The 10,705-nt window shown below is 40.1% G+C and overlaps 1 protein-coding gene across 1 annotated transcript; it reads left to right on the top strand.

Moving 5' to 3' along the window:
* Positions 1 to 764: 764 nt before the first annotated feature.
* Positions 765 to 1,301, top strand: LOC115985604. The gene has a single exon (XM_031108532.1). The coding sequence runs from the start codon at positions 765 to 767 to the stop codon at positions 1,299 to 1,301; it is 537 nt and encodes a 178-aa protein (XP_030964392.1).
* The last annotated feature ends 9,404 nt before the right edge of the window (positions 1,302 to 10,705 follow it).

Here is a 10,705-nt window from a genome sequence, read left to right as displayed (position 1 = left end):
AATGTATATACTCTTTATATATATATATATATATATAATTTTTTATATTTTTTATTATTAAGTGTTTATGTATGATACACAACACGATATAATACATGATGTAAAAATAAATAAATTCACAATATGATTTACGTTTTAATAACTATAATTTCATAACCAATTTGTAGGTGCCTCCTTTCAAAACACCCTTGAGTCCCAACTCCAACCTTCACCATCTCTAATTGGAAATTTGTATTGCCACCATCACAACAATACATTATACATCCAGCCACATATGGGAAGAGGCATATCACCCAATGTGAATATAGCGAGATGAATGGTTAGATTCTCCTTTGTAGTGGGTAAAGAAAAAGAATCAAGAAAATTTTAAGGTGAAGATTCAATTGTCGATATTGTTCCCCCTAATCTAAAGTCTTACATGGAATCATTACTAAATTAATTATAATAAAACCTTATAAATAACTTTATTATAAAAAAATGGAGATTACATTGAATGTCAAAAGATAACTCAAATTACAAGGAAAATAAAAAAGAAAAAACTTGTCTCTCAGTTGCTAAGAGAGTACGTCATTCCTACTTCACTTAGGCTGTAGAAGTTTCATCCCTTTCCTAAGGAGAGTTTTGTTTAGCGTTCTCTAGGAGGATCACGTATTCTCCTAGAGCTAGCGGTTGTTTTGTTTTTTGTGGGGTCTTCGGGAAACAGTCTTAATTCTCTCCTTAGGATCAGTAAGTACTTCCATTGACTGATAATGGACGAATAGACAATGAATTGGTGCAACCTATCGCTATCTGAGAAAGAACAGACGGGATTCATCCTACCAGAAGATCACAGAAAAGGTGAGTTTGTTATTGTGGCAAAATTTTTAACCTCTCGTTTTCTACAAATGGAGGCAGTTGCACGGACTTGTAAACAATTGTGGTGGAGGGGGAATGGATTTAGGGTCTGTAACCAAGGTAACAACATCGTCTTGTTTGTGTTTGACAACTTAATGGAGGTGGACAAGATTCTCAAGAGCGAACCATGGAGTTTTGATAAGCACTTGATCCTCATGCAACATTATTCCAATGATGTTCCGGTCACAGAGCTGGTTTTCAAAAAGGTCCCTTTTTGGGTGCAAGTTCATGACCTTCCCAATAGTTTCATGACAAGGAAAGTGGTCGAGAGTTTATGGGATGTAGTGGGGGAAGTCCAGAAAATAGATGGAGCAGTGGATGAGGACGGCGGTAGTTTCTTTCGTGTCAAGGTGGTGGTTGATACTACACTCCCTTTATGTCGTGGAAGGAGTAACCACTTTACCTAATGGAAGCCAAGTATGAACAAGTTCAAGTATGAACGACTTCCGAGCATCTACTATTGGTGTGGTCATTTGGATCACAACAACAAGGACTACAAGCTTTGGATTCAGAGTAATGGCACGCTTACTTCTGAGCAGCAACAGTTTGGTCCAAATCTCAAAGCACCTCCTTATCGTTCTATAGGGAGAGATGTTATTTACGTACCAGGCTATTATGAGGAAAGGAAACGTAGTATGCAGGTTGAAAAACGAGCTGAGATGGCGACTCGAGCAAAGATCAGAATGGACTCAACCATCGTGCAACCTGGGATGCCATGTTCCGATATGGAAGTGGAAGGGCTAAGGTAGGGTGAGTCCAACGGCACAGACGAAGGGGTGAGTGCACGAGTAACCATTCAATGCATACATTACAAACATTACTCATGGTGATGATATTGATAGCCTGTCCAATCTGCAAGTTTTGAAACACAATAATGACACGACATCATTGTCACCGCTGGAGGGTGTTGATTCCAAATTAATGGAGCCAAATTTGGAAAGCATGAAATACCGCATTAAAGAGCCCAATGTGGCAAGGTCTGGTAGTGATAAGGGGAGTTTGGAGGAATTTAATGTGGAGTCAAATGCTGGGGATCTTGGAAGTAATGATTCATCCGTTAAGCCAGCCCCCATTCAATGTAAAGCAATTTCAAACGAAAAAACCCCACAAGCGCCAACTCCAGTCACAGAATCACAAAAGCCTAGGGTTTTAATCCAATCATCACAACCAACTGCTGAGATTGTAGAGCAGCCAACTAATGTCAGAACTTGGAAATGTATCCTACGCCAACCTAGCCCTAATGAAGCAAGGGTCCAATTCGAGCTAGAGAGGAAAAGGAAACAAAGTACCATTGATGTGGTCTCTTAAGAATTTTCACACAAACGCGTACATGTCTCTCAACAAGTTCAATACTCAAACAAACTAGTGGTAGAGGCTATTGAGCAGCCCCACCAAGAGCCATGAGTTTCTTAGTGTGGAACTGTCGCGGGCTTGGGAACCTGATGAGAGAGAAGGATCTTGGGGATTTAATCTGGGCAAGGCTAAAAACAATAAAACACAAGTTGAATTTCGATGATATGTTCTTTGTTCCTAGAATTCACAGAGGGAGAGGACTGGTTCTTTATTCGAAGGAGTCAATGGGTTTGAGAATGGAGATATCTTCAAAAAATCACATTAATTGTGTCATTGGGGGAGGCAGTGAAGGAGCATGGAGGTTTACTGGCTTCTATGGTGAGCCAACCACGCATAAACGACATGAATCATGGTCTCTACTCCGCCAATTAAACAATCAATTCGATCTTCTTGGGTTGTGTGCAGGTGACTTTAACGAAATAGTGAGGGGGTCCGAGAAAAAAGGTGGGTCAAGTAGAAGTCATGCCCAGATGCAATTGTTTAGGGATGCCATTGACGAATGTGGCTCTCTTGATATGGGGTAAAAGGGAAATCCTTTTATGTGTAAGAAATTCTATCAAAGTGGGCAAACCATTTAGGAGAGGTTGGACAGGAGTTTAGCAAACAATGAGTGGCTTGTACAGTTTGAACGATCCTCGATGCATCACTTGACATGTAGCACTTTGAACCCTCTCCCATTCTAATCCTACCTGAAATTTTGGATCCAGAAAACCTAGAGAAGTCCTTCTGCTTTGAAGAAATGTGGGTGGGCAATAAGGGTTGTACAAACACTATCAAGTCCGAAAAGGGTAAAGGGGGTTTTGCTGAAGATGGTTCGGGTATTGTGTCAAAGATTGAACAGTGTGGGAAGGCTTTGAAGTAATGGAGCAGTTGACATTTTGGGTGCATTAGAAAGGAATTGAAACTATAGCAGAAGCTCTTAGCTAAGGCAGAACCGGATGCACTCACTTCAGGGACTAATTTTCAGGTAAGGCAACTTAAATGTGAAGTCAACGATCTACTTGACAAGGAAAAAAGAATGTGGTTTCAAAGATCCCAGGCATTATGGGCAATTCATGGGGATAAAAACTCGAAATATTTCCATAGTCACAATGGTTTCGAAAAAATAAGATTGAAGGCATAAGGGATGAGGTGGGTCAGTGGAGATTGGATCCAAAAATTGTAGCTTGTGTGATGTTGGAATTTTACAAGAACCTATTCTCATCTTCTAATTCTGTTCTACCTGACTTGGCTTTGGATTCAGTTCAAACCATAGTGACCGAAGACATGAATAGGCAATTGTTGGCCGAATTTTTAGAAGGTGAAGTTACATTGGCGCTCAATCAGATGGTTCCACTAAAGGCACTTGGACCAAATGGCATGCCACCCCTCTTTTTTCAACACTATTGGGACTTGGTGGGTAAGGAAATCACTACTTTTGTCCTATCTTTTTTAAATTCAACTTCTCTATCCGAGCATTTAAACCATACATTCATCACCTTGATTCCAAAGGTTAAAAATCCCAAACTTGTATCCGAATTTCGTCCCATAAGTTTATGTAATGTGTTGTATAAAATCTTCTCAAAGGTCCTTGCAAACAAGTTGAAAAAGATCCTCCTTCAAATCATCACTAAGCACCAAAGTGCTTTTACAAAAGATAGGCTCATTTTAGACAATATTCTTTTGGTTTTCAAGTCTCTTCGTTGTTTGAATAATCACAAATCTGTCAAGGAGGGGTATATGGCACTTAAGTTAGATATGAGCAAAGCCTATAACCATGTGGAGTGGCCCTTTTTAGAGTGTGTAATGAGAAAAATGGGGTTTAATGAAAGATGGATCACACTTATGATGCTTTTTGTGTCAAGGTTTCTTATTCTATACTCATCAAAGGTGCGCCAAATGGGTTCATTAGACCAACAAGGGGGATAAGGCAAGGAGACCCCCTATCACCATTCCCATTCCTTTTATGCACCGAAGGGCTTCATGGGCTAATCACCCAATCGGCCTTGAGAGGAGATATCCATGGCTTCTCACTTAGCAAAAGAATTCCTTCACTAACCCACATTTTATTTGCAGATGATAACTTATTGTTTTCCAGGTCTAAAGTGGAAGAATGCCAAAATATTTTGGAGATCCTTCATATTTATGAGAGGAGCTCAGGTCAACAAATCAACAAGGCCAAAACTCCCATCTTCTTTAGCAAGTCTACTAGTGAAGAAGAAAAATTGTTGATCAAAGACACCTTGGAAGTGGTGGAGATCCAAAACTATGAGGTATATTTGGGATTGCCCTCTCTTGTGGGGAAAAATAAGAAAACAAGCTTCAATTATATCAAGGAGCAGGTTTGGAGGAAGCTTCAAGGGTGGGAAGAAAAATTGATATCTCAAGCGGGTAGAGAAGTGCTCATCAAAGCAGTGGTCTAAGCTATACCTACCTATACAATGAATTGCTTCAAACTCCCCATTGGTTTGTGCAATGAGATTGAAGGTCTAATCCGCAAATTTTGGTGGGGACAACAAGGAGATCGTAGGAAAATTCACTAGGTTAGATGGAAGGAATTATGTAAACCAAAGAATGAAGGAGGTATGGATTTCAAAAACTTGGCTTTATTCGATGATGCTCTATTAGCAAAGCAAGCATGGAGATTATTCCAAAACAAAAACTCACTTTTCCACAAAGTGTTCAAGTCCAAATTTTTCCCTCATTGTTCTTTCATGGAGGCAGCAGACTCACCAACAGCTTCTTATGCATGGCGAAGCATTTTAAAAGGGAGGGAAGTGCATAAGGAGGGCATGAGATGGAGGGTGGGGGATGGAACTTCAATCTAGATTTGGATAGACCCCTGGCTGCCCTCAGAGTTTTTGCCTTTTGCCTCCTCACCCGTGGCACAAGTTTGTGAGGAAGCCAAGGTAGTGTCCCTCATTGACCCAGACACCAAAGAGTGGCACTCGGCCACTATACAGTCCATTTTTTCTCCCCGAGATGCTGAGCTCATTCAGTCCATTCCTTCGAGCTCTATTCCTATGGCAAATAAGCTAGTTTGGCCTTACACTTCAACAGGTGTTTACACAGTCAAGTCAGGATATCAGTTCCTATGTAAATCGCAAAATTTTGAGGACAATGATTATCACCCCATTGAGACAAATTTATGGAAGAAGGTATGCGGTTTACAAGTACAGCCAAAAGTTAGAAATTTATTTTGGCGAGCCATCAAAGATTCGATCCATTCAAAAGTTAACCTCAAGTGGCGTATGGTTATTCTTGAGGATTTGTGCGATCACTACAGAAGCTCACTTGAAGACAAGTTGCATGCACTCTAGGCTTGTCCACTTCTCGAACCAGTGTGGGCCCACGATTTGTGTTGGAATTTTACAGTATCCCAACCATTCACGACCTTCAGGGACCTGGTTGAGCATTCAATAGAAGCAGGGGTGGATTTGAATTACTTTGCCAACGTAGTCCGGATGATCTAGCATCGTAGGAATGCTCTTCAGACTAAAGACAAACCATTTCCAATTTTGCGGGTTCTTCAAAATGCATGGTCTACATAAGCCTCTTATGCACGATCGATTCCTAATTTCCTCCAAACTCCAAACCAAGGCAATCTTGTTCCTTAACACACGGGGTGGACTCCTCTGAACAATAACATGTTCAAGGTAAACTTCGAGGGGGCTATATTTAGAGAGGAGTAGAAGGCAGGTGTTGGAGTAATTATAAGAGTTGAGCAAGGTAGGGTTGTAGCATCCATGGTAGATAATTTTTCACTGCCCTTTTCTGATGATGCAGTGGAAGCTTTTGCAATAAAGGAAGCACTTAAGTTCGCTCAAGAGCTTGGTCTATCAACCATTGTTCTCGAAGGTGACTCCAAGCACACTATTGATTCTCTGATGTGCGAGGACGTATTCTTAGTGGACATAGGGCATCTCATAGAAGAGGCAAAGATGTATGGATGCTAGCTCAATGTAATAGAGTATAGGCATGTTAAGAAGGAAGGAAATAAGGCAGCCCACAATATTGCTAGACATGCAAGACATGTTAGCGAGTTTTCGGTATGGATGGAGGATGTTCCCCACATCTCTTTTCTGTAATTCAAGCCGATTCAACTTTCATCAATTAAAATTACAGTGTTCTTTCTCAAAAAAATAATAATAAAAAAAAATAAATACAAGGAAAATTAAAACATATTTTTATCTTCTTTTTTTATTATTTTATGCAATGCAACACTGAGAACACATGCTGGAACTTTTATTATGAATGATGCACAACACGTTTCTGAAGACTAGATTATTACTGTTAACAGTTGGAGAGGACAAAGCTTAAAGGCTGTAATTTGTAAACTTGGCTTCGGGGCTACTGTTTTTGAAATCTGGAATTCAGGAATGCTGTGTTGCTTCAAGGTTGTCCTAGTTTTGAACAGTGTTGTTACATCCATTAAGAAGGTGAAAATGAGAACTGAGTGTGAAAGTTCAAATAGTGTAAAAATACTCTTGAACGTTTAGACCCCAAATTTACAAATTAACCAATTCAAGCTTTATGTCAAACAACTAGTGTGCGGAAAATGAACAAAAGCTATAAAATAGAATTGGTAAACAATCTAAGCCAAATTAAAATCACAACCCACAGCAGATAATAAAAGGCAAAGATAAAAGGGAAGGAAGATGCAAACACAAAGACAACATGCGATGTGTTATCGAAGAGGAAATCGAAGCCCTCGGCGTAAAACCTCTCTGCCGCCCTCCAAGCGGTAAACAATCCACTAGAAAATGTAGTTGGGATACATGGACAGCAATAGACCCTCCAAGCCTAATCTACCCAGTGCACCTAAGCCCTCCAATCTTCTTGCTCCAACGAGGTTGCGCCGAACCTATTTCTTTTCTAGCTTCCCAGATTCCGCTACTTGACCATAGCATCAACCAATGTAAATTGGTTCCTTCCTAACTGCTTCTCAGAACACCAAACAACACTCTCACAGTAATGGAAATGGTGAAGAAAAGGTTTTCGTAAAAATGTCTCTCAAGGATTTGACAATGGAGAGGAAGAGAGTTAAGGAATTTGAAGAGACTCTTATGTAAAAATTGTAGATGAATCAATCTTGTTTTACTCTAGGATTTCTCTCTTAAAATTCTCTCTGGAAGCTCTCTTTCAATTGTGGGTATGAAGGGTATTTATACTGGGGTGAGAAGAGAATGTGAAACGTCAAGTTTTTCAAAACAGGGGTGGCTCGAGGCTTGGCCTCGCGACTTGACTGAGTCGCGAGATCCAGTCGCGAGATAACCATATGGCCAGTTGTTCTATTTTGTCCTGTAGTGCTCCAGCTAGCATGACTGTTCATCTTTTGGCATGCTTGGCACGTGTGCTGCATCTAGCGACTTGCAGCCGCGAGTCACCCGCGAGATCCAGCTGCGAGTCTCTGTTTTCTTGCACACTCTTGAGCATTCAACACTCTATCTCACTCACTACCCTTACAACAAACCCACCTAAATACAGGGTTACTAAATGCTGAAATACAAGCAAATTTGGCACGGAATAAGGCCAATAAAATGGTTGATTAAATTCAACCTTACAATCTCCCCCTTTGGCTATTCCGTGACAAAACCCTAAAACAGACTCTAGACTTAACATGTGAGTTGGAAATAGTTGAACAAAACTCACTCACACCTAATTCTAGACACTGTGAAGCACTTAAATCATATGAACATGAAACTCCTGAAACACAACAATACACCATGATCATTGTATGCAGAAAATATGAAATGCATATGAAACAGGCATAAAGTGATCAAGCAAAGATGAAGTTAAGAACCAAATCATGGCTTGATCAAACAAGTAATCACCACAAGGTAGTGATCACAGTGCTCATTCACACTTGGAATGAACACTTGAACATACAAGTTAACAAAGAACAAAGCAAGTTACTTGTATGCCCAACACTTAACCAATGCATAGTACATCAAGTATATGCATCTAGGAACAATCCTACAAGGACACAAGAGTGACAGTACTTAAAAGAAAATGCAAGACATTTAGATAGAAGTAATGATTTAAACAAAGCATAAAAGGCTGCATAAAGCATGGTACAAACCATAAAGCCTACAGAAATGCATAAAACATAACCCTAAAAGCTTACATAAGCAACATGGATACAAAAACACAATATATACTGAATAACATCAACAATATATATATAAAGAGTAAACCAAGTTTATAAGTTATAAGTTAGAAAAAAAAATACACCAAAGCCACAGTGTATCAAACCCATAGCAACAATAAGATATCCAAAAAAATAAACCTATAAATTTAAAGGATAAGTCTTAAAACAAAAGTATGTATGTACTCCCCCTATTACTATGCACGCTTCCCTTTGAGCTTTCTCCCCCTTACTGCATGCTCTCCCCCTTTTTGGCACGAATAGCTAAAGGTTGTCATCTAACTTCTGTTGAATGGCTTCTAGCTGATTCTCCATGGTCTCGAGTCGCATTTGAAGATGATTGTTAGTGGAGTAGAGAAGGTTCACCATTTCGTTAATACGTTTCTGAATATTTTAAAGCAAACTACCCACTCTATCAGTTTGTGCTTGCGGAATGCTAGGTTGTGGAACTTCAAGGATGACACGCGAAGTAGGTGTGGTATGTACAGGTGTCTCTGACTCAGGAGCAGATGGAGTAACCGGAGAGATGTGTGCACTCTTTGGTGTTTTAGAGGAATGACTTCTGCTGGCTTGTAGAGTGTACATGGAAATTGAACGCTAACCGGCCAACATTTTTCCATCTAAGGGAGGAACAATGCCTTCACGAAGAATGAACTTCATGATGAGACTGCAAAATGGAATACATCCTCGAGCTGCAGTTTGAGCCGTGGTCTTCCTCATGGTTTGAAAGATATGAGCACAGATATCAATGGGGGCTTCTGTAATAAGATCACAAAGGAATTGAGCTCTCCCAAGATTTATGAAGGTAGTGTTGGACAGCGGGTAGAGATTAGAGAACATGATCAATTTTAGTGTGGTCAGCTCTAGTGCAAACTTTGCGGTGCTGATGGATGTGCCTGTACTGGATACTTCATGATCAGATCCTAGAACTTGTAGAATGTCTTGAATCTCTGGTGTTCGATCATCGTACGGAGTTAGATCCACATTCTGAGGTCTAGTGATGCAGAGAATATCGGCTATGGAGTTCAAGGAAATGCCAAACTCCTTTCCTCTGACCCAGCAAATTAGTTCAACTCCAAGATCACTTGTATTAGAGTAGCATTCCTTAACCAGTTCATCCATTGGATCGACAAAATTCCCAAATACGTTTGCCCAATCTCGTGGCTCAAAGATTCGAGGGACAAATGTGGTCCCTAAGGTGTCAAACTCAACCACCCGTTCCACTATAGGAGATGCTTTGTCAAAGATGTTTGAGTAGATGTGTGAGGTAAGCAGGGTTCTGAACCTCTTCAAATTCGAGTCTTGAGATGACTGAGATGAGAGTCGAGTCCTTTTAGCAACTGGGGTTGCTGGATCGTCAGTAACAATGTCTTTGCCCTTAGAGGATCGACGAGACATCTGCAAGAGAGTAGGCACACAGTAAAGAACCAAAAAACAGCACCACACAAGATAATTATCAACATTATTAGATGCAAATAAGAGTGTAAACCAGAGATTTTATACACAAATACAAACTTAAGACAGGTCAGACCCAAACAAAACCACAATCAATACTAAAGTGCAAAATGAGGCAGGTGCATCAAAATGGTGATAGAGCAAGAGATCACAGAGAAACACAAATTTAGAAATAACTGTCAATGAGACAGTCTACCATGACCATGATATGCACAGATTGAAAACATTCGAACATTAAGGACGGATAGCATAAATAAGACCACATAAGATAGGAACAGGCATAAAGCATCAAAATGAAAGACCAGTGGAAACCACAAACACAAGTAAAACAGAGTTCGAGAAAGAAAACCCATATCTATTACTTGAAGATTTTGAGTTGAAAGGAAGCAACAATGAAGTTTAGAATGGGTTACACGGAGCATTTGGGAAGGAGGCAGTTGTGAGAGAAGATGAACAGTCACAAAAAGTTCGAGGGAAAATTGAAAAGGATTTAAAAACTGCCCTCACTGTGCAAAACACGCGTTTTTCGCAACTGAAGTGAGTCGCCAACAAGACACCAGGTCAAGCTGCCAAAATCCTTAAAGACAAAATTTTGAAAAAATTTTCTAAGTATTTTTTGCGACTGGAAGGTCTACCCGCGAGGGAGTTGCAAGCGGAGCCGCAAAAATCCCTGTGTAACCCTCACGACTGGACCTTCCACTCGCGAAGAAGTCGCCAAAAATGACATGCAAACTCGCGACTGTGGCATGCGATTGGACTTACCCGCGACTGAGACGCCAAAACAGGGCAAAACTGATTTTTGAAATTTTCTGTTTTTAAGAACAAAATACTTTCCAAAAACACTTAAAACACTCAAAAATATTTTTGTACTTGAAT

This window comes from Quercus lobata, chromosome 4 (assembly GCF_001633185.2).
Source record: "Quercus lobata isolate SW786 chromosome 4, ValleyOak3.0 Primary Assembly, whole genome shotgun sequence".
Classification (NCBI taxonomy): Eukaryota; Viridiplantae; Streptophyta; class Magnoliopsida; order Fagales; family Fagaceae; genus Quercus; species Quercus lobata.
This window is presented reverse-complemented; position numbering and strand designations above follow the sequence as displayed.

Coding starts and splice junctions, on each gene's coding strand:
- LOC115985604 (XM_031108532.1), top strand. CDS start 765: ATGAATTGGTGCAACCTATCGCTATCTGAGAAAGAACAGACGGGATTC.